Raw genomic sequence first — 25,759 nt, forward strand, 5'->3', positions numbered from 1 at the left:
AAATACACAGTGTTGGGAAGGAAAACAGTATTAAAAACAAATGTGTCTCCAGGTTTCTCACTATCTATTTATTATGTTGATTTGTTAGATATTTTGATGCTAAGGACAGAGCCACAGATGGAGGAGATACTATTTGCAGTTGCTCAGGTTTATATCTACTAAAGTAATAATCGAAACCTTAGTAAATAATTTCAACATTTTTTGAGGTAGACTGATACTTTTTGGTGGAATGTTTTTGTGAGTGTTCATATTTGTACACTGTATTCAATTTATTTCTGTTTCCATATTTAAGAAACATTTGGTTGTATTATATTATTGGGTAAAGTGGTTTGAGGTTTGGTTGCTAAATGATAGATGTCCTTCAATGCTAAATTGAAATTTAAAAATATAATTTTGGTTGAAGGATTCTTATTAACTTAAAAAATGTTTTTGAAACTGTGTTTTCATTTTATAGGAAACTAGTTCCCCACCCCCACCTTTTTGTTTTGTTTTTGAAATGGAGTTTTGCTCTTGTTGCCCAGGTTGGAGTGCATTGGCGTGATCTTGTCTCACTGCAACCTCCACCTCCCAGATTCAAGTGATTCTCCTGCCTTAGCCTCCTGAGTAGCTGGGATTACAGGCACATACCACCATGCACTGCTAATTTTTGTATTTTTTTTTTTAAATAAAGATGAAATGGGGTTTTTGCCATGTTGGCCGGGCTGGTCTCGAACTCCTGACCTCAGGTGATCCAACCACCTCAGCCTCCCAAAGTGCTGGGATTACAGTCATGAGCCACCACACTCAGCCTTACGTTTTTTTGGTGTATGTTTTTTTTTTTTTTAAGTGACTGGATCTCACTATGTCACCAGGCCTGGAATGCAATGGTGTAATGATGGCTCACTGCAGCCTTCAACTCCTGGGCACAAGCAGTCCTCCTGTTCCAACCTCCTAAGTAGCTGGGACTACAGGTGCATGCCACCATGCCTGGCTAATTTCAAGTTTCGTGTATGTATGGAGATGAGATCTTGCTATGTTGCCCAGGCTGGTCTTGAATTTGTGACCTCAAGTGATCCTCATGCCTTGGCCTCCTGAAGTGCTGGGATTACTGGTGTGAGCCACTGTGCCTGGCCTGGAAACCAGTTTTTGAAGATAGTTATTATAGTTGGAAGACCAGGTTTTGAATCAAAATAGTGCTGTTGTAAATATACTAAAGCCTAAGAATTCACATTAGCATGGTCATAATTATATTAAATTACTATTTATGACCCTTCTTACAGTGTAAGGCGGGACTATTAAAATGCAAAGGTTGTTAGATACAGCTGACTTTCATTTTAAGAAAACCCAAGGTACACTGTCAAGAGTAGTAGGCTTAAGCACATATTTCCAAAAGTACATTTGAGAATTTGTTATGCTTGATACTTCAATGTCAATTAGAGATTCTATTTTTCAAAAACATACTGAGCTAACATTTTTGTTTTGTATCATCTTGAAATGCTTGTGTGGAATCATTTTTAAAATTTCGGGCATACCCTAAAACATTAAGTACTTGACAGTGTCCTTTAATGTTTTGTTGTCTATTTATCATATATAATTATCATAGTACATTTGCACTACATTATTTACTGGTAACCAAATCTCAATGCCATTTGTGAGACTAGAGCATTAGTTACGCATAAAAGCAGTGTATGAGCTTGTAAATTCAGTGCAGGACCTAATAACACATTTTATATGATGGAATTTCAAGTGAGGGACTTCATCTTACATTTGAAGTGGACACTCAGCTTTATTTTTAACTGCAAGTTGATCAAAGAGAATCTGTTATTTCCTTTGGAATATAATTTTAAACTTTCATATTTTTATTTTTTAAGTTTCTTTTGCATATTCATTTCACAGAACAAACTTGTTTATAAAACCAAAAAATAAGGGACCAAAAAAATCAGATTACTTTGTCTTGGGTATTAAAAAATACAATTTCACTTTTTTATTTAAATGGTCACCTATCCTCTAAACTGTTGATCACTTATGTGCTAAGTTCCCATGTTTTCACATGAAGTCTTTGTTCAGTTTGGCTTTAAGAATGCAAGGTTGTTATTTGTTTTTGTGCCAAGTTACTTGAATCATACTTTTGTGTCTAATTTTCCTTTCCTACACAGAAAAATTTTACAGCTCCACAGATGAACTATTTTGATACATTTTAAAGAATTTTCCCTTTTTATTGAAGTCTATTTTGTGTCATTTGTTTTTTCTTTGTCTTTGTGGTTATTTATGTATCTTAGTTACAGAAATGTTCTTTTTTTTTCTCTCCTTACCAGTGTTTATAATGTTCATTAGGAAGGCTAGTTTTGATCCCATGGTATCTGTTTAAAAAAGTAATTTCTATGTGATTAGTTGAAACATAAGCATTAAGAAATATGGTTAGAATGTTCAAATAAAAATCTAAAACTAAAGTATGGCAAGAAGCTTAGTCTAGTCTTTAGTGTTATGTTTCAAATTAGGAGCTAACGATTTTGAAGTAATTTAACTGTATGACATATTTGAGTGTTTACTGTAAGTAGAATATCCCATGCCTCATACTTAAAAAGTATAAATTATATAACTTAAGAAACTTAATAGGCAAAAATTCAGTAAATTTAATATGTAAACAGTTATATATTTGGGGTTGTAGCATAGCATTAACACTTATGGCAGCAATCTTGAAAAGGTTAATTAAAACTAGAGATACAGACTGCAGTTATTTACCTTCTTAAACTAGTTGCTTTATTATAGCATATAAATGCCATGTTGAGTCTTTTTGAGATTAAGATAATTTCCATATAGAATAAATGATTAAGCTGCATATTCATAAACATGTTTGATTTGTTCTTACTTCTTAAGTCATTCATATGACTTGAGCTCTGGGATTCATTATTATGTACCCAACTTTGAGTTACCAATAGATAAAACATAATACAATGAAAGCCAAGGGACTGGCCTCGAAATCGTCACGCTCAATATTTGTCCGCGATATGTTTCAGACTCTTCTCAGAAGTACAAATTTTAGGCAAACTTCTTTAATTTATACTGGATCATCTTGATGTCTCTGCATATATGTTTAAACCACAGTAACTTAGATTTTGTACTAGAAAATCTCTAACTCTTAAAAGCAGATGTATTTAAAGCTTAGTTACTACCGAGAGAAGTCAGAAAGAGCATAGATTTTGGGACCAAGCACATTTGAGTTTAGATCCTTACCCAGTTACTTACAGAAGTAAGTAGTATTAGACATGTCATTTTATCTCTTTATGTCTTTATGTAAAGACACAGACTGTTGTTGGCAGTTTACTTCAGAGTCACCTATGGTACTTGGGAAAAAAATTTGGATTTCTGGGCCCCACCCATGACCCATTGAAGAAGAATTTTTGTAGCTAGGTTTAGAAATTTTGTGTTTAACAGATTCTGATGCAGTTTTTGTACTATTGATAGTCTAGAACTTTAGTTTGCTTTATTTGTAACTTAGAGACAATATCTACTTCAGAAGAATGCTAACAAGATTTTAGATCATGCATATAAAATATATAGCACTGGACCAAGGACTTACCAGCTCTTAGTTGTAGCTATTATACTAACATAGGCGTTGGCAAACGTTTCCTGTAAGGGGCTAGGTAGTACAACTTTTAGGCATTGTGGGCCAGATAGTCTCCATTGCAACTGTTCAGCTGTGTGTTGAGGCATGAACACAGCTATAGACCATACATATAGAAATGAGTGTGGCTGTGTTCCAATAAAACTTTATTTCCAAAAACAGGTGGTGGATTGGATTTGGGCTGAGGGTACATTGTTCGCCAACCCTGTATTATGTTTATAGCATTTGTTTTACAAAATGTACCTGATTCTGAAAAAAATAAAAATGGTTACTATAGGCTAGTATCTACTCGTTATAGGACTTAATTAACAGATAGACATGACATGATAATTCAGTTTGTCTTTAAGTACAACTTTTAGTTTCTATCTTAAGTATAATTTGAGAGATTAATTTAGAATTAAAAATGTGTGTATATATATGGGTATGTGCATACAAAACATATTTTTATACACAAGGCACACACACTATGAGCAGCCTGCAGTTTGTAGGCATTTTTACATGCGAATGTTATAGGAACCGATAGACATCACAGGAAGAACTTTCGCTTCCACCTGCTCTCACCATGTCAGTTGACAGGACTCAGGACATGTGAGAAGAGTGAGCTTCCTTTCTGAAGTTGATGGTAGCTGTCAAGATTTTTGAAAAGTTAGTGCCAGGAATTAGGTGATTGGTAAGCAGCGGCCCATTCCTTGCCTTCAATGAAATGACATCCTAAAAAGATAAGAAAAGAATACTTAATGATATGGTGATAGAATTTGATGTATAATAAGGAAACCAAAGGCAGTGGTTCTTGCTCCAGAACTTTAGGACTTATCAGTCATCTTTTAAATCAATCATTAATTTAATAGACTTTGGATTAAGCAGAACAAATTATAATATTACCTATTGACTAACTTCAAATCTAATATTTTAATTTCAACTGATCATTTAACTACTGACGTCAAGAAATTTCTAAAGCTGTTGAGATTTCTATCTCATGTCTTGATGTTCTCTCAGACTGTTTAGTGGTCTCATGACTTTTGGTGACTGTTTCATTTCTCTTCCTCTCCCCCATTTCTTCATAAAAGCTCATGCAAATACCTAATATATAACTTTAAATTTCAGTAATGGCAATCACTGTTTATTTTCTCTATTAGCAAAATATAAGAAGCTGATTTACAGCTGTTTAAGGAAATACACATGAGTAGAAGAAAAGGAAAGCTTTTTCTGGGAATTAAAGAGTAAACCAGGTTTTGTTTTATTTGTTTTGTTTTAACAATTCTACACAATATAAATAGAAAATGAGTGAGTCCCCATAGTCACTTGATTGGCTCTAAATCTGATCTATTCTATACTACTCCTGAGAAGGCTTTGTAGTTGTCATTTTATTAATATCTTAATGACTGAGAAGAGTTTTTCATTGATATTTAAACATTTAAATAAATACATATTGATTTTTGTGTTTGGTAAACTGTTTTCTAGAGTGGTTTTTTGAATATAGTATAATATAGTATAATCTTTAACTCTGTTTAATTTGTATTCTCAACCACTAGTTAGCAGAAAATAAAATACCTGTAAGTCAGTTAATAAAAAACTTAAATGAACCATAAAAATCTTAACTTATTAAGAAAGAATGACCTAAAATAGGTACTAGTTTTTTTTTTTTTTAATTCATGTATTCTAGCCCACTGTGTTCAGTCCTGTACTTGAATAAAAATGTCAGAAACACCACACTTTTTTCTTTAGTTTTGCATGCTTATTTTGTCTTCCCTCATCCCCCTAGCAAATGTGTTATTGTGTGTCAGCGTTTTCTGCAAAACTTCCATTTTTTCTGGTAGCATTTAAATATTTTCTGTGTCCTAGGGATTGCTCTATGTATTGCATGATGAAAGAGGAAAGGGACCCTACTGCCCCTCCAGGAGGCTGTGTATCATGTAGTGGAGGAGTCAGATACCTACATTTAGAATGATGAGTGCTATGGTGAAGATCTGCAGAGTACTACAGGACACCAGCATGAGGAGTGAAGGGAAAGTGTTTCAGACTAGAATACTTCCTGTCTTTTTCTGAATAACATAGAAAACAGTTTTCTAACATTAGTAGGATTATAGTTACTTTTCTTATTGTTCTCTTTCCACCTGTCTAACACTGCAGAGCAAGTAGGGTGAGTTGGAAGGATTTTCAGGTTATCATATTGACTATTTTGCTTTTTTTAAAATTCATTTCTCCTAACAACAAAATAAAGGAATTCAGACAAACATAATCATGTGATAATTATATAGCTTTAGGTAATACATTATTATTTTTTGGTTTTAAAGTACTTTTAAAAATTGGCAGACTGTTTTCAGTATACTAAGATTTGAACAGTTTAACCAGTAGTGTGGGGATTGGAATACTATGATAAAGATATACAAGAAATAAAGTAATAAAAAACAAAATGTAGCTTTGGAAAATTCAAATTATGTTTTTATTCATCAATCGTATACTTTACCTATTATGTGCCTGTCATTGTGATAATTACATAAAGATAAATAAAATAACACTCCTAGTCCTTAAAGTAGTAGTTCTTTACTTTCTAAAAGGTCAAGGGTCCCTCGAGAATCTGAAAAATTGAGAATCTCCTCCAAAGAAAATGTATATGCACATAAAGTTTTAGGGAGTATTCTCATTGTCTTTTCATCCTTGAAAGCCCAATTAAAAATTCACGTCTTAAAGAACTGACAAGATGGTCATGCTATATGAACTTGTGATTATTAAATTAAGGCTGATGTGGATATTCTTTTAAATAAAGTGAAATTTTAGAAATCAGAAGTTAAATTTATAGAAGGAAAAAGTGTATTTTCTGTTGTTAGGAAAGCATTTTCCAGTAATTTGATTTTTCTGGCACCCTAACTAAGGGAAGTTGGCTTTTTAAATTTTACTTTGTTGCAGAAGATTAAATTTAAGGTTGAGTTCCACTTTGTTTGCAATAGTTTGAAAAAGAATAGTTAATGCAGATTTTTTTTTAAACTTTTTTTCCTTTTAAGCTTTGTGTCTTGTACAATGTGAGTTTGCCAAATTTTCTTCATCTGCTACAGATTAGGTATGCCATTGTTGCTGCCATGTGGCGGCGCACCCCGTGCTTCTTAAACGCACTGACTGGAGGTTTATCGCATCACTTGTTCACATGCACGGAGCCTGGTAACAGCCTCATCTGTATCTTGTTAGCTTCATTTTCTTACTTTTAAAATTTCATTATTTATAAACTCAACATAGCATTTAAAAATAAAGGCTAGTTTTAATGAATTAATGTAACTACAAAAAGTCATTGCTAAAATTTTCATAGTGAAACAGATTTTAACTTTTGTTAAAATATGCTATGCTTTAATTAAATTGTATTTACAAGCAGGCATGTTTTACCTGCCATTTAACTGTATTTGCCAAATTCTAAATAGAATTTTGAAAATTAAAATTGAAGCTTTTATTTATGTGGCAAAAGTAAGCTTCAGGACTGGGCTGTGTATTTTTATTGGCATGTAACAGTTAATATGAGCTCTACAAGAATTTGGGTTTAAAGAGCTAAAGCTATCAACAGCTGCAAATTTTAAAAATATATATGTATATTAAAACTGTTAGGTTAGCTCAGTTGTATAACTTAGTAAGTCTTGTATCCTGAGTTTCTGAAGGCTGGTGGATAGATAGGTATCTCCAAAATCATTGTGTTTTAGTCTTTTTACTGATAGTTTTGTATAGAGAATTTATCTTACTCTCTTTTAAAATAACATTTTTCCTCTAATTTATTTCTATTATTTATTGTAAATAAATTTGAAAATAACAAAAATAAAAGAAAAAAGTCACTTGTCTATCACCTGTTAATAGTTTAAACATTTTGGTTTATTTCCATTCATCTTTTCCCCCATGCATTATTTACATATATACTTTTTCTCTGTAGGCATATTTTAATAATTTGGATCACAGTTTACTACTTAATGTCTCCTTTTCATGTGACATTTGTAATTTCCCTGGTCATTATTTTTGAAAATGAGATTTCTTCATGGCTTTATTTTATTTTCATGCCCGCAAGTATTTTATCCTAATGGTTGTCTTCACTCTCCCCCTCCCAATGATTTCTGTAAAAGAAACTTTAAAACATGTTTCTGCTTCCTATTCTACAGTTTAGTAAAGCAATTTGGTTAACTCTAAGACTTTTTGTGGAATAGTGTTCTGTGAATTGGAGTATACAAGGTAGGAGGATCACTTTAGGCCAGGAGTTCATTACCAGCCTGGGCAACATAGCAAGACCCTATCTCTACAAAAAACAAAAAGAGAAAAAAATATACTCAAGGTAGTTGAATTGCTGTGATTTGTCACTAATATTTTTAAATGTTATATTTATTATAATAATATGCATTTAATTTTGATAACTGGATTATACTTTGATTATTCTCACTTATTCTAGATGTGACTTATACAAGTTTAGAAGTATATATTAAATACAATTATATTTTTAAAAATTTGCTTTTATGTAAAACACTATTTGCCATGACATTTTTTTGTCATACAGTTTTTTTCTTTGTGTTTGAGGGGATGATCAAATACTTCCCAAAATTAAACTTAGAAATGTATATCAAGACATTCTAATTCAAAAGCTGTTTTCATTTGAGAAATACATAACGATGTGTTAAGACCAGGAGTTTGTTCTCTTACTTCAGATGATTAAAAGACCGTGTAACTATACAGGTGTTAAACATTTTCTATATTCTTATAGCCATCTCTGCTCATATATCCATTTTAACTCCACGCCCCTGTAAGCCTTTGAGTTTGTGATCCTTGGTGAAGACAGTGACCCACATTGATTTTTATTTTTTAAGTTTTCTCTCTTTTTTTTTCTTCTTTTTCTCTTGAACGTAGGACCTATATCTTTGTTAACACAAATCCTTTATAATATTAATTACTCAAAAATTAAAAGTTCCTGAGTAGTAGTATGATAAAACTAGATTATCTTTGGAGAATTATGACATGCCTATATATGTAGCAATAATTTAGAATAGGAATCTATTTAGCTTATGTAAATATTTCTCATATTTATAAACATTAAAAGAAACCATACTTTTGCTTTTTATAAGATAAAACCACCACCTTAATGCATCTTAACACTGTTCAGTTATGGAAACCTTAGTTATGTAGTATTACAGGAAAATGTAAGAGTATGATAGTAACTAACTTCTTGTTAGTGATCTTACTTAATTTGCTCAGCAAGTATTATAGCAATTCTGCAAGATTTACAGAATTCAGATCTTTAAAAGTTTATATTTTATTTCCATATGTAGATAAGCTTGTCAATTTACTGTTGGAGTAACAGTATTTTCGTTAAAATTACACAGATTATTAACAATTTCCAAAGATAAAAATTTCATTTCTAATTAAACTTGAATTTTTAACTAACTGATGCCCCCATGTGGTGAAAGATGTATTTTACTTTTGTTTAAAATACAAAAGTATTTTAAAAGTCATTGGACAATGACTGTTTTTTTCATTTTTTTTTAATAAAGTGGACATTAGTGTTTACAAAGAAGCTGTTGACCAAGAGACATAATTTGAATTTTGTAAAGCTCATTGCCATAAAATTCACAGCCTTACCCTGTATTGTCTCAGAAGTGCATGTAATCAAGCACGTACAATGAGACAAAATATTGGAAGCTATTTAATTACAAATAGCATAGGGATTTTCTGATCTTATGTATGATTTCTTAATGTCTTTGTTTTTGTGTCTCACATAGGTGATGTACAGTTCATTGATTATGAATATTCTGGATACAACTACCTGGCATATGATATTGGAAATCATTTCAATGAATTTGCAGGTATAACAATTGGAGTAACTTATTTAGCTTTGAAATGATGTTTTCAGAATATTTTATTCTTTCTTTAAAGTAGATAAACTGGGAGCAGGAGCAACATTTTTCCATGCATTGACCATTTTTCTTTGCTTTTGTTTATTATTGGAGGAAAGCAGAGATGACCAAAATTTCTTCCTTAATTGCCATTAGAAAGTAATAGGAGAAAAATAATGATTGTGGCTTCTGTTGAGACCAGACATAGTGTAAGGTGCTTCATAAATCTTACCTCATTTTTTCTTCACAACAGTCCTGTAAGGTAATATTCCCAGTTTACATATCAAGAAAGAAACTCACCAAGGTTGCAGTAAAATACAGAAAACTAAGATTCGAAGCTAATTTTTAAGCATTTGAAAAGCCTTTGCTGTTTCCATTGTAAACTTGAGCTTTTGGAGTGTTGGTTCACTAAAAAGCTCAACCTTTTTTATTTTTGTCTTTGGCTATGAATATTGAACAGTCCGTCGTTTTTACCCCTATTAATCTACAATTAGATTAATCTAAAATTACTAGTTTTTTAAATGTAAGTTGAAATAATTTAAAATCCATTTTATCACTCTTTATTTAGAAACATAAAATGTTCTAAAAACTAAAGATTAGAACATTCCCCTGGATGGTTTATATCTACTAGGAATTTTTTATTGTTGAATTTATATTTGCATAAGTTTATGTATTTATGTATTTTTATATACTTCAGATTACCAGACTGGGAAATACTTTGGGAAAAATTTTTAATTTGACATTTCCAGTTATTTTGGACTACCAGCCTTATCATATACATGCCATAACCCCACATATATGCTGTACGTGTTTTTACGTATCTCATCTATGGAAAGGAAACCTAGCTGTGCATATAATGAAATATTACCATGTGAGTAATATAGACAGTCACTGCTACGGATATGAAATAGAAAACTCCAGTGATCTTCTAATGGTTTTGTGGACAGAAAAACTGAGCTAAACCCTGTGAGTTAGGTAGAATTTGGATGTGCAAACAGAAGAGAAGGAAAGGGGAAAAAACTTAAAGATGAATTACTTATTTTTATAGGATATAAAATTCATGAAAGAGACTAGAAGGTTATAAGACTAGTGAGGTAGATTTAGACCAACTTATATAGAACCTTGGATGATAAGCAAAATAATATGAACTTTGTCTTCTAGTTTAGTATTTTCCAAACTATAGATCATGAAATTAAATTTGTGGGGTACTGACTTTTTTTTTTTAAAGCAAGGAATGGAAAAGAGAAACAAAATATCAAGGTAGGAAAATGTTGTTGGGGTAAATACTGTTTTGTGAAATTTAGTCTCAGCTGGTTATATGTATAAGGTGTCAATAAAAATGTATTTTTGCCATGAGTCATGGTTTAAAAAGTGTTATAGCTACACTTTGAGATAGTGCTCCAAATGTCAGCATACTTAAGAATTTCCTGGGATGTTTCTTAAAAATGCATATTTTAGGTTTGTGATGCAGCTGCTTCGGAGCTACACTCTGTGGAAAAATTGAAGCTATGAGAATTGATTTGGTGATCAGCAGTAATGTGCCTTAGAGTTAAAGCTGAAATACAGAATGATTATTTAGTTTGTTATTTTAATAAATGCTATTTACTTAACATGTGGTATTCCAGCCAAAATGGAACTTTTTTAATGAAAAAAAAAAAAAAAGGCGGTTTTAGGGATTATTAAGGTAAGCAGAAGAATATATGGTTTAAAATTTTTCAGTGTCTTTTTTTTTCTTCTACAGGTGTAAGTGATGTAGACTATAGTCTGTATCCAGATAGAGAACTACAGAGCCAGTGGCTGCGTTCTTACCTTGAAGCCTACAAAGAATTTAAGGGCTTTGGGACAGAAGTTACTGAAAAGGAGGTAGAAATACTCTTCATTCAAGTCAATCAGTTTGCATTGGTAAGTTTAAATGTATACAATTAAGGAAAGGTTCTGACTGTAATTTAAAATGCCTCTAAATTTTCATCATCATATGAGACAATTTCCTATTTTAAGTTTTGTGAATATTTGTTCAAAATAATGAAAATACATGATCATTTACAGTATGCATTACCAATGGGTAATGCATTACTTCTAAGGACAAAAATTTTGTTTCATTCCCTACTATATCCCCATCCCTTTGAACAATGCCTGGCCATATGGTAGGTACTCAATAATTATTTGTTTAATGAGTGGATTCTCATTAGGGTTAAGATTGATGCATAAAACAATTTCTTAGTCTATTCCTTTCTTTACATCAAAGTCAGATTTTACAGAAGAGGAGGTTTTCCACAACACATTTCATGGTTAGATCTTATAGGATTGTGATAAAAGTAGGTTGGAAGAACCAGTAGGATTGTGTTTTTCATGAATTATCCAGTGTTTTGTCTTCTTGACCTTCATTTGATAGGCATTTATTTACAGCTTCATTGGTGTCTTAAAGCTTTATTATTAAGACCTACTTCTCTTTACATGCATTTATATTTTAAAAATTAGTTCATTAAATTATCTTTTGAGAATATGATATATTAGAATGATCTTTCAATTAAGGTGCTGCTGCTTTTTAGTTTTTTTTTTCTTTTTTTTTGCTTTTTAATTTTTAATATAATTTTGTACAGTTAGCATGAGAAATATTTGTTATCTATCCAAATAGACCCTAGTGGTGGTGGTTCACAAGTATACCATTTTCATAGTCTTAAAGTACTGTATGCCCAGAGTCACTCACACTACATCTCAAGTAAGGGTGTCTGGAAATGTTCCTTTACCTGCTGTTCTTAAATCTGTTTTCAGTACAACTACTAGTTAAATTAATGACATGCTCTACAGCTGGTCTGAGGATGCCTGCTGTTTCTATTATTCTATTTAAGCATGATCTTAGAGAATGTAGGGTTTTCTTTCTCATTAGGTCATTTAGTGAATTTCAGAATCAACCTAATATTTCATTTATGCATTGAATTTGTTAATTTTCTTAGTCATCGGTCCCACTGTTTGCTATTAGAAAGCTAATTTGAATTCCCTTGCAAACTTCTGATGACATTTAACATTTTTTTGGATACTGTGATTATATCTGTACATGGCATTGAAGAAAACCTTTGCTTCTGATTTGATCACCAAATTGTTTATAAATATTCATTAATTGGATACTAAGTACTTATTGTTATTCTAAGTCAGGTAGATTGGAAGCATAAAAAAGGAATAAAGTGCATTCTTTCAAAATGCTTATAATTCAGAAGGGCAAATAAGATGTACAGAATAACTTTTGGTGGTAAAATTTCACACTCATTTCTTTTTAATTTAATTTTATTTTTATATTTTTTAATTTTTATTTTGAGACCGTCTTTGCTCTGTCATCTGGGCCTGGAATATAGTGATGTGATCACAGCTCATTGCAGCCTCAACCTCCTGGGCTAAAGCAGTCCTCCCACCTGAGCCTCCCAAGGACCATGCCTGGCTAATTTTTAAATTTTTTTGTGGAGATGAGGTCTCAGTATTGCCCAGGCTGGTCTCGAACTCCTAGGCTCAGTTGATCCTCCTCCACTCAGCCTCCCAAAGTGCTGGGATTACAGGCATGAGCCACCTTGCCAGGCCTATTTTTTTATTAGATACAAAGTCTTGCTCTGTCACTCAGGCTGGATTGCAGTGGTATAATCATAGCTGACTGCAGCTTCAAATTCCTGAACACAAGGGTTCCTCCCAACTCAGCCTCCCGAGTAGCTAGGACTACAGGCACACGCCACCATGCCTGGCTGATTTTTTTAAAACTTTTTGTAGAGACAGGGTCTTGCTATGTTGCTCAGGCTGGTCTTGAACTCCTGGCCTCAAGCAATCCTCCAGCCTCAGCCTCCCAAAAGTATTGGATTACAGGCATGAGCCATATGCCCAGTCATAACACCCATTTTGGTGTAAAATTATTAGTAAATTGGAATTAAAAGGAAACTTACTCTGATTTGAAGTGAAAAAGAATATCTTCATGAAATGTACAACAGATATATTAATATTTATTAATTTATCTTTTTTATCAGACCTACTGAATGTATGATATATTAATAAATACTATATATTAATAAATATATATTCAGTAGAAGGTCTGATAAAAAGGATAAAGGACAATTGATAGAGACATAAAACTTTAGTACCTTTTAAATGACATTTCCGAATAATTTAACACATCCTCTGAATTTACATATACTTAGTTTTTGCATAAAGGCATATAGTAAGTATTATACTCTGAGATTCTGATACCAATTACCAGTTCTTCCTTATTAAGAAACATTAAAAGCCCTTTATTTATTAAGTCAGCTTTTTGTTTCGATTTCTGTTCTTATCAGAATTCTGCTGATTGTCTATTGTGCTCTTTTCCTGTCCTGGGATGTCACAGCTTTCTTGCATCAGGGCCTCTGTTGCTATCTTCTTTGGATATGTCTTCTCTTCTTTTTCAAAACTTTCTGTAGCTTCTTTTTAGCTAACCAGTTTACCTTCCTCTCTTACCAACTATTAATTTCCTCCCACTGTTATGTTAAGTATGTGCCTGTCACATCTCAAGTATTTGAATGAATCAATAATTGTGATTGCAGTGTGAAATAAAAGGAAACCCTCAATCTTACTCCCTTATTCTTCATGCATTTCTCAGACATTGCAATCTGCCTTTTCCCTCACTACTGTAAAAAGAAAATCAGGTAAGGTTTACCAATCATGATGTAATTGCTAAGCCCAATTTCAGTTTTTCAGTCCTTATCTTACTTGATCTGTCTATAGCATTTGGCAGTATTTAACATTGATTTAAAAAGCTTTCGTTGACTTTTGTGATAGCTTTCTGTATGGTAAAAACAAGGAAATGATCAAAGTATGGCTTCACGAGTCACACACTTTTTTGCCATTCAAAGATAACTTTTCCCCATAGGTTCACAGTGCTTAAAGAGAAAAAGAACAACCTAAACAAGTCTCACAGGGAATATACTCAGCAGATGAGGTACATTAACTATATAATGAGTGAGTTCCAAATTATTAAAAGTCTAGTCCAATTAGGATGAAAGCAGAAGAGGATTGAGCTGTACCTTTTTAAGATTAGTTTCTCAAGCTTGACCAACATGGGAGAGATCCATGTAGACACCTGAAGTTCCTGGACCCAAGAAGGTAGTGTTAGTGTTGTCAGGATGAGACTATATATAAAGCTCCAAGGCCTGCATAGGCCTGAACTCTCTGCTTTTGGAGAAGTAGCTGACAAAGTGGAGCCTATCACAGCCTTAGTGTTCAGAGTGTCAAACTGTTATGTTTATATGTCTTTTGAAGTCCACTAGTTGAGGTCGGCTACTCACATGGGTCTGAGAAAGTGTGATGTAACATTCCCAAGAGGAGAAAGGAGTTCACTCCAAGTACTCACATGTGGAGTCCTTATTAGTGTTCTCCAAAGGGACAGAACTAATAAGATATATGTATATTATGAAAGGAAGTTTATTAGGGAGAATTGTCTTACATGATCACAAGGTGAAGTCTCACAATAGACCATCTGCAAGCTGAGGAAGAAAGAAACCAGTAGTGGCTTAGTACAAGTCTGAAAGCCTCAAAACCAGAAAAGCCAACAGTATAGCCTTCAGTCTGTGGCCAAAGGCCCAGGCCCCTGGCAAACCACTGGCATAGGTCCAAGTGTCCAAATGCCAAAGAAAGTGGACTCTGATGTCCAAGGGCAGGAGGAGCAGGAGGTAGCATCCAATATGGGGAAAAAGAAGGAAGCCAGAAGACCCAGCAAGCAAAATTATCCTACATATTTCTGCCTGCTTTGTTTTTGCCATGTAGCAGCCAATTGGATGATGCCAACCCACATTGAGGGTGGGTCTTCCTCTCCCAGTTCACAGATTCAAATGTCAAGTCTCCTCTGGCAACACCCTCACAGACACACCCAGAAACCATACTTTACCAGCCAGCTAGGCATCCCTCAATCCAAATAAGTTGACACCTAATATTAGTTATCGTAGAGTCTGATAAGGCTTCACATTCTCCTGAGTGGGAGTAGTTGCATTTTCTTACAAATGGGATCTGATATGTCTCTTATTCTTTTTTTCTTTTTTGATATGCAGTCTCTGTGTTGCCTAGACTGGAGTGCAGTGGCATATTCTTGGCTCACTGCAACCTCTGCCTCCTGGGTTCAAGCAAGTCTCTAGCCTTGGCCTCCTGAGTAGCTAGGATTACAGGCGTCTGCCACCACAACCGGCTAATTTTTGTATTTTTGGTAGAGACAGGGTTTCACCATGTCAGCCAGGCTGGTCTTGAATTCCTGACCTCAAATGATCTACCCACCTCGGCCTCCCAGAATGTTGGGATTACAGGTGTGAGCCACCACACCTGGCCATATTCTTGAAGGGAGGGAGAATACATCATTTTAAAGCTGTGTGACAAATTCTCTTTTTCTGCTGTCTTGCTCAGTCTCTTAATCTGGCTCCTCTTTCCTCCTTTTCTTTCAGCCCTCTTACGTGTTAATAGTATTCTGTAGTGTTCTGATTTGGGTCTACTCCCTTCTTTCACTTTATAGTGTTCATTTACTGATCTAGTCCCAAGAATTTTATTCCTCTTTCCATTAATGATCTCAAGTTGAGTTTCTTCCCACTGTTGAGCTCCAGACTATCTTTATCCATAGTCCCATTAGTATCTAACCATATATCCAGTGAGTTTTTATTTTGTGCACCCTGTCTTCTACCTCATTATTTACTCTTCTACCTCATTATTTACCTCATTATTTATATAATTTACTTATTATATACCAAAACCAGAAAATTTTCTCTCATGTGTTTCTTTTCCTCATCCTCACTTTTTTTTTTTTGTTTCCAAGTTCTGTTCTTGATTTCAGCTCCTTCTCTCTTTATTCTTGACCTTTAATTGAGGACTTAATCTCTTACATTAGCCTTTGCTGCTCTTTTTACCTTGTTTTTTTTTTCTGTCTTTAATTTATCTATATTAAAAAAGTGATCCTTTCTAGTAACTAGAATTGAATTTGTCAATTAGATTGTGTCACTTTCTATTTTATGGCTCCCTGTGACCTACAGAATGAAATCCAAATGATAGCATCTATAAACTCTTATTTCTCACTACTTCACACCTCCTACTTCTGCCCTAGCAGAGTCATTTTGTGCCTGCATACTCCATGATGTTTCATGCCTGTATACTTAGGTTATTCCTTCTACCTGGAATGTCCTTTTCCCTTCATCCCTTGACAGATTTCTCTTATTCCTTATGGATGTGTCTTAAGTGCTGCTTCCTCCTTAAATAGTTTCCTCCTTCCTTGCTCACTTGTCATTAAGAAGATAGCATATATACATTATGAAGCTGCTTTGATTAAAAGAAAAGCAGGTCTGAATAATAAGATCAGGGTATACATGTTTTGAAATATTATAAATGGTTAGAAAATGTTTATTGCTCAGGCCATGAGATTATAAGACTTCACCCATCCTTGATTGTTTAATGTTGAGAAGGTGGCGAACAAAAGTAGGTATATGTGTTATAAAACCAAACAGAGTATACTTAATGGCTTTAAGGAGTTTTTCTTTTTTTTTTTTCCCATTGTATGAACACTGGGGATTTCTTTTAGTTAGTTATTTACCATATAAAGCTTTGAATATTTCTTTGCAACAGGGGTGAGTAGTCTAGAAATTAAAATACCCTTTAACAGAGAGATTTAACATATCCATAACTTCTAAATGTGAAAGAAATAGTATAATTACAGAATTTATTTTTTTTTTATGTACTTGTATTTTTGGGAAATGCAATGATGAGTATGCTGTTTTCTGCCTTCGCTTAATTCAGTGTTATATATTTATCACTTTCCCCCCTATAAAACTTGTTGCCTACAAAAGTGAGATTTCAGTGAGGTTTTATAGGTAATGCTTCTCTAGAGAAGTATAGAATTATTTAGTTAATTTATGTAAGTATATGAATAAAACTGATTGAGAAATATAGTTACCATCTCTGCTTGACAATGGTGAGAAGAGCTAAGTTGGTGTGTTTTTTAAAATGCAGAATGACTTGATTTTTTAATCTTTTCCACTACAGAACAAATTTAGTAGGAAGAAGAGATTAGGATAACATCTACAGGTGATTTTATATCAACGTGAAATATGCCAAGGTGATTTAGACTAGTGGTTCTTAACTTTTTTGATCTTAGGACCCATTCACACTTAAAAAATTTTTTGAAGACCTCTACAAGCTTTTGTTTTTGTGAATTAATTAGCATTATTTATCATATTAGAAGTCAAAATTCAAAACATTTAAGTATATATATTTAAAATAAACTCATTAACATAAATATCATAAATAGAATAACTATTTTTCAAAATAAAAAACAGTGAGAAGAATGGCATTATTTTATACTTCTGCAAATTTCTTTAATGTCTGGCCTAATAGAATACAATGGGATTTCCCGTATCTGCTTCTGTATTACATCTTTTGTGATGGATTGTTTCATTTGAAGTATATGAAAAAAAATTTCACACATGCATGTTGGAAAGGAGGAATATTTTGCCTTTTCAGATAATTGTGGATATTCTTTTTTGATACTAGACCAAAACTCAACAAGTGATAGTTTCTTAAAGGTTAGTTGCCATGAATAATCTTAACAGTCAATTAACTTTTTACTCTATTACATTAAAATCCTCTGGTTTATCTTGCAGATTGAATGATTATTTTACCTGTATGTGATTTTGTAATTTTAACAGTATTAGTTATTTGGAAAGTAATTGATTGAATTGTATAGATCTTCCAAATGTTGACACATCTCATTATAAAATAGCTAAAGATCACATATGTTGACATCACCACGAGTGTCATCAGAAAAACTTATAGTATTATATTGAGAAGCTGTTAAGCTCACAGAATCACATACAGCTTTTCTCAAGTTCTAATTTTAGGGTGAAAACTTGAATTTTATCATTGGCAACAAATACTGTCAGTTATTTTCACTGAAATGTACAAGTTATCTTTTTTATATTTGAGAAAATGTCTGCCAAATACCAAAGTCTGATAACTCTAGTTTGATAACTCTAGTTTGTGTATTAGTCATTTTTTTTAAATAAAAATGATGTTCCATTAAAAATATGCAAATTCAACTCAAAAGTCAGTTACCTAAGTGTTTTTCCTGAACAACCGTTGTACTTTGGATATGCAGTAGACATGCTTTATATGTACTGCCTATTTCTTCCCACAGAATATACTACAGCATGTACTCCAGGGTAGAGAATTAATAAAATTAATAATTTTAATGTCTTAACAAAGGACATTCTTTAGTGACATTGGCTTTTTACTGTAATTGTGTGATGGTGAAGAATAAGGCTATTATACTAGGTGATTTGCTGCCACTGCCTTGACTTAAGGTAACAGTAGCTTTACCGTCCACTGCTTTTGAACCATTGGTGCAAATGTTGACATAGTCAGAAGGGCAAGGAACATATCAGTCTAATTATGAAAATAATTTTGGGCCTCTGAAGCCTCCCATGGGTTCATTGACAACTTTAAGAACTTCTGATATAGACTTTGAAAAGAAGGAAATCATCTAATTTCATAATTTTATTTCTCAGTACCTAATATACTTTCTTAGAAGAGCATTATCTTATTAGATAAGTGCACTTATCTTATTAGGTAAGTGCAATGTGCTTTTTAAATAGAGATCTTTAGGTTGAAAAAAATTTTTTTTACATATATTATTTTTATTAGTCTTTAAAACAATCCTATGTAGAATACAGAATGGCTAATATTCCCATCTTGTAAATGATAGATGTGACACTAAAATTTGTGACTTATTGAAAGTTGCAAAGGTACTCAGAGATAGAGCCTGGACTGGAACCTCTGCATTTTGTAATTCAAATTAAGAATTCTTTTTGGTATACTGTGCCGCTTCACCTTCGTATTTAAAAATACCGAAGTCATGGCTGTTGAGTACCTTTTAGTTAAAGCCCCTTTGCTAGTGTCGCTATAATGAATTTAGCTGAAACAAAAACCTTGTCTTTAAAACTTTTTCTACTTAGCGTATTTCTAGTTAGAATATAGTATTTCTTGGGAAATAAAATCTTGTTCAAATTTTAAAATATTACCATGTTTAACTGAAAATAGATTGTAAAGTACACGTAATTATTTTACAATTACTGATTACATTCTAATTTCCCTTTAAGTTCTAAAATCCATATTTTTCCTGACATAAGTTGTGTTACCTTATGTTGTGGTCAGTTATGCAGAATTAAGCCAATAAAATAATTTCCAGATGTTTGTCACCCCTAGAACATTTTTCACATTTAAATATATTTATTGCTTGTGAGATTTGGATTTTCTTTTGTGTTTATATTTTTTATGTCAAGAAACAAAGGCCTTTGATATAACGTGTTTAGCCTGTTAGCAATTATAACCATTAAAAACACTAACATACATCTATCAGTGCCGATGGTAAACTCTGCTTCATACAAAGCAGGTCAGAGGAATTGGGCTCTATTTTTAAGTGATTATAATTTACCATAACCTCTTTTGGTGTTGACAAAAGTGATCTGCAGTCATCAACAGATGGTACACTTTGGTATGATCTGGGTTTTTGATACTTTATTTAAAAAGAACAGCAAGAAAGAAAGTGTGCATGGAGTTGATTTAGAGGATAGAATTAACGATTCATATGTGTTTTACAGAGAGATTCATTATAATAACTTTTAATTTTTTTTCTTCTTTTAAGGCTTCCCATTTCTTTTGGGGATTGTGGGCTTTAATTCAAGCCAAATACTCCACTATTGAGTTTGATTTCCTTGGGTAAGTTAAATTTTATTATATGGATTACATTTGTCTCTACTTTTGTTTGGATTAACACTTAGAAATCATAGGGAATATTGTAGTTATTTTCAATCAAATATATAGTAATTGGTCTGTAAAGAAATTGCTATAAGCTGTTAAGTGCTTGTAGGATTAGAAAAGTGTCCAGTAGGTGGTGCAATAAACTAAAAATACATCCTTTGAAAATCTTAAACTCTTAAAAAAAACAGCCTAGAAGACTGAGTGGAAATAAGGGAAGGACTAACTAAGTTTTTCAGCTTTGACTAATTTTTTTGTTGTTCTCTTTTCTCACTAGGTATGCAATCGTTCGTTTTAACCAGTACTTTAAAATGAAGCCTGAGGTTACTGCATTAAAAGTGCCTGAGTAAAGAAGAGATTTCATTATTCTCCAGTAGCTGAGCAACGCTTATGAATCTTTTCTTAAGAAATTCCAAAAAGCCAATATTAGTTAAATTCTGTTATTTAATTTGGTTATCTTGCTTTATAAATTATGCCTCTAAACAATCAATCTATTTTTTAAATAGACTGAATGATGTCAAGAAATATACCTACTGCTGTCAGTATGTGGTGGATTGAAATGTGTAAAATCTGCAAAAGGTATAAAGATGTCAGTTTAAGCATTTCTTTGATAATTTAACCTATGTTGTATGTGAATTATTTATTATAAACTTAACACAATTCTGTGACTTTTTGTTTCATGTTTGTTAAGTGTAAACAATGAAAACGTCCCAGATAATTTTTTTTAAGTTTTACTTTAGTAAGATTAATTTCAGTAAACATTCTAGTTGTTCATTGTAACCTTTTTATCTTGATGCATTGTAAGTAAAATGAATCATTTACTCTTGAAATGCCAGTCATTGACTGATGTAGATAACTTAGAATTTTCATATAAAAATATCTGTTTAGGTGAAATACATTCACTGTCTCTGTTGGAGGTACATCTTGTTGAATTGAATATTAGAAAGTATTTCTTTTGGGGGGAATATAATTTAGGATTAAATCCCCATTTCTCTATGTAGTATGGTAGTATAAATATGAATATTTACCATATAATCTTGGAATAAGTATGAATTAATGTTACCAAAATCTGTATTAAATAATGTTTCAAATGCTAAATATGGTCAAGTTACTATTTTCAGTTTTAAAAATTTTACAGTATCAAATCGTTTCTAACCAAAAATTTTCTTTTACTTATAGAGATGCTCTGTGTTTTTTATTATTAAGTAGTCACTAGTATTGCTAATTTTTGAAACAAATATACAAAATTTATCATATGTGGAAATAAGAAAATATTATTTAGGTTAATTGTTACCTATCCAGAGTCATTCCTTACAGTTCAGTTTCATGTTTTAGTTTGGTTCTGTGTTTTTAGAGTGATAGCAAATGATTACTTGATACATGTAAGTTCAGAGTTATATGTTGAGGCAGTTAAGTAATTAGATAAGGAACATTTAGGGCATTGATCTTGTACACTTAAAATCTGACAAATGACAAAATGTGAATTAAGCAGAAATAGTATGGCAGGAGGGCTTTTGTTTGTTTTATTTCTCTTGTTTTTGTTTAACTGTATTTTTTATTTTGTTTGATGGTAAAAGGGAGGTAATTGTATGGGAAGGAGTTAGATATTTCAGATAGATAAGCAGGCTTCAGGGTTTGAAGTGTGCTGTGTGTGGTTGAGCAGTCATGGTTAACTTTACTTAGAAAATTAGCCTGATAAGCTTTGCACTTCGGTCACATAGGTGCCCATGTACAAAGTTGGCTTACTGGATCTGCATATTCAAAATATGCAACTACAAATTTATCCTCTGAGAAATCTTCTGGGGAGTCTGATGTATTCCAAATAACTTATATTCTCAGACAAATGCTTTAAAATACTTGGATTATCTCAAGATTTTTAAAGCTAATAAAGTAAATAGAAACACAGGCCATTTTAAATGGTAAATTCTAGTTACGTAAATAGAATCTTAAAATATGTTTGTATCTATTACAGTGTTAGACCAGATTTGGTTTCTACCTCCCCAATGTTATAAATGTTCACTTTTGTTTTTATAAACCTTATTACTGTAAGATCAATAGAATTTTGCCTAGTTGATTAAATGAATGAAACCAATTAAACAACTAGTAGCATTTTTTAATGTTAATGTGAACTTGAAAAATTGTTTTTGGTGGAATTTTTGTCTATGGTTGGAACATTTTCATAAAACATAAAGAATGTGTAATATTCTTGATTTTTTTTTTTTTTTTTTTTTTTGCTTTCTGCCTTCTAAAGTGCAACAGTGTATATCCTGTAGAACCGTGGGAGGAGAGAAGATAATTTTTCTACCTTACTGCATATTCTCACTTTGAACTGTTTTGAATAGAGATTCACTGAGCCATTGCTGATAAACTGTGCATAGCTGCTAGCTGTCACACTATTGTCAGTTTTTTAGAAAGATTCATAGGGAAGTGAATGTAACCAGGAATAAAGGCTCTCACTTTAGTCCTGGGACTATGGAGTGGATCTTGGGAACAAAATAAGATATTTAATCTGTTTTCCCCACTCTAACTAGATTTTGGGTGTTGTGATGCTCTTACTTCCTGTATAGGTTTTTGGGATCATGGTGTGGGCTAGCAATAGGGTTCAGAATTGTTTTCCTTTTATATCGGCCATTTAAGGAATTCTAAAAGTGGGTAAATCTCAAAGTGCTCTAAAATCATCCCTCTGAAATGTGTCCTGTGGCGTGCTGAGATGTCTGTTGCCTTTTTATGTTAAACTAAGGAACTTGAATGCCTTACCTAATAACTCAACTAGTAGTGAGCTCATTTTGTAAATATGAAAATGGCTGTTAGAAGTGGCATTCATGTATATTCAATGTTAGTCAATAGACCATAGTGGCCTGGATGCTTTAACAAGCAAAATTCCCCAATTTTTTTCCTTTCTTCCCCTTCATACTTGTATGATCTCACCTGACCAGTGATGATTTCTTTCCCTCCTAACCCCATGCTACCACCATTTTCTGGAAATCAAAGAGACGTGGTAGTAAATCATACAGTTCACATGATCATCTGAGATCAATATGAGCACAAAACTCATCAAGTAGGTCTGCCTGGAATGTATATAAAATAATGTAAATAAACATTTGTAAATTAGTGTGAATTGTTTCTTGCATATGAGATTGTGTATTGTTTTGCATTATCTTCCCTTTTGTAGAAATTTTTCTGTAAGGAAATGATTCAGCTTGTTGGTTTTAGACTAAAAATAACCAACAGTTGTGGCTGCACAGTGAGATCACAGGAACTGGAAATAGGGTTTGTTGGCTTTGGTTAATGTCAGTACTTATTTATTTAGCCTCTCAGTGCCTAATAAGACTTTTCTTTATTTTTTAGTTAGCTGTTAGGTTTTGTGAGGTTAGATTCCTGGAAGCAGTGAATTTATACACTGTTACATTAATAGAGCTCCATTCTTTGAGTCATGATTCCAAGCGAAAGGAAATTAAAAACATAATTTAGTAATTTCCTATTTTTAGGGTTGTTAATCTTTTTCTACAAAAGAAAACCTTGAAATTTTATATATCCCCATGTGAATCTAAGTTCCATATATACAGAAATAAGACAAATAATAAGTCTTTAGTTCAACTTAAGCATATCTCAAATGACTTTTCTAATTTTAAAGTTGATCATGATAGGATCATAAAAGACACAAGTAATCTTGTAATGACAACTATTTCCATTTTTGCTGAACTAAAAATATTTAACTTCATAAATATATGTTACTACAGCTTCCAGATTTAAAGAAAAAAGTTTCCCCCAAACACTCTCAATTAAAAGTTAGAACGCTCCACTTTTAAAATTATACAGAAATTTCTTTTTTACATTACACAGAAGGCTTCTATACCATTTTATGAATTCCTGTCTTCATAATATAAATGAAAATACTGTCATTTCGATTTTTTGCTTTAAATTGCTTTTAAATAAGCATTCCAAAGTGGTACACGCTTTTAATCAATCAGTCATTCCGTTGATAGACAAAGTTAGCTATGCTTTGTACTAGGAAAGTTATTATTGACAGCAACTTGTGCTATTTTATGCAGAAGACAAATGCCAATAATTATTATGCACAGAGGAAAAATAATTTTATATATGTGGTAAAGCAGCCTCATCTTTCAAAATGGATTTACTCTGTTTTTTCTTTAGTCCGTTAGATTTCAGAATGTCCTTTTACTGGGAATTTAATTACATATTAAGATAACCTATTTTTAATTCTTTTTGAAAAGAAAACATTATTGGTTATATTGAACCACCTTATTTAAAAATTTTTAACTTTTATATACCACTTGTGTGATTCCAGTGTCATGTCTTGGGTTGATGTCATTGGACAGAAAAGTATATCAATTATTTTTAATGAATTTTTTCCCATGTTTGAGGCTCAGTCTGTAAATGAGTTGCTATAACAGGAAATTCTTGGGTATACCTTACTTGAATACTTGGAAACTGAAATTAATAAGATGTATTACATAATGCATCAGATTTTTCTGAACAATTTTTACACTGAAAATCTTCATTTCTGGATTACAATTTGAAATAGAATGAAGACCTGAATTATTTGGATAGAAAAAAATTGATAGTGCTTATCAGAACTGTAAACTCTTGTTTGATGCATCAAACTTGGAGTTTTCTTGTAGGTTTCTCTCCTGCAATTTTCTTTTTCTTCTTTTCTGTACTTTATGCACTTACTATACTACTGATGTTATAGAAGAGCAGGGTTAAAAATGTTGTATCTGTATTCATGGTAAATCCTGTAGCTTTTCTAGTTATCAAAAAATTGCTTTCTAAAATAATCTGAATCCCTTTTTTTTGGTTAACATCTTACCCATTAATGGTACTTTGAATGACATTATCCATTTTAGTACAACACCTATATTTATACAAATTTGAAAACATTACATATTGTATTTGGAACTAATTAGTGAAGAATAAGAAAAAAAATGACCAACAGAATTGTAGGTATTGAATTAGTTAAATTTCAAAACTCATAATAAAGGAACTTTGAGATAGGTTGAAACCCAGTGGTATCCCTGTAAACTAGCTCCTGTGACTAGAAAAGACCCCAAAAAGGCAGTGGAGGAGATTAGAGTGTTTACTTGCTGTGGTGGTGTGCTGCTACTTAATTATAAGTAGTTACACATTGAAATTCTTATTGTCCAATAATCTGAAGTAGTTTCCTGTATTTATCTGTACTAAATTGACTATAAAGTGAGTCTGCAAAGAGGATACTTTTTGACTGTACTGTATTTAGGAGGCTTTGTACAGCTAGTCAAATCTCCATGATACGAAGTATTTGAGTTTTAAAATATACTGTTACTAAAAGGAAGAAGACATAGCCATTATTCCGTGTGCTTAAATGATAATATTCTTATTCAGTTTCAGAAGAAAAAAATGAAATTGAGTAACTGTCAATACGTTAGCTGTATGTTGAATTGGGAAATTGTGGCATAAAGCTTAAATTCGTGTTTATCAAATGTGAACCATAGTAGTATAATGCTGCTTTGTATAT

The 25,759-nt window shown here is 32.3% G+C and overlaps 1 protein-coding gene across 1 annotated transcript in view; it reads left to right on the forward strand.

Moving 5' to 3' along the window:
• Nucleotides 1-23,367, forward strand: part of ETNK1 (ethanolamine kinase 1) — a 58,837-nt gene extending 35,470 nt beyond the window's left edge. Inside the window, exons 5-8 of the mRNA XM_012457137.2 lie at nucleotides 9,340-9,423; nucleotides 11,195-11,355; nucleotides 20,132-20,205; nucleotides 20,522-23,367. Coding sequence (XP_012312560.2) covers nucleotides 9,340-9,423; nucleotides 11,195-11,355; nucleotides 20,132-20,205; nucleotides 20,522-20,594 — 392 coding nt within the window. The 3' untranslated portion in view covers nucleotides 20,595-23,367. The remainder of the gene's footprint in view (nucleotides 1-9,339; nucleotides 9,424-11,194; nucleotides 11,356-20,131; nucleotides 20,206-20,521) is intronic.
• Nucleotides 23,368-25,759: the final 2,392 nt, after the last annotated feature.

Source organism: Aotus nancymaae, unplaced genomic scaffold, assembly GCF_030222135.1.
Source record: "Aotus nancymaae isolate 86718 unplaced genomic scaffold, 86718_ANA_hifiasm-v0.15.2.pri h1tg000016l, whole genome shotgun sequence".
Lineage (NCBI taxonomy): Eukaryota > Metazoa > Chordata > Mammalia > Primates > Aotidae > Aotus > Aotus nancymaae.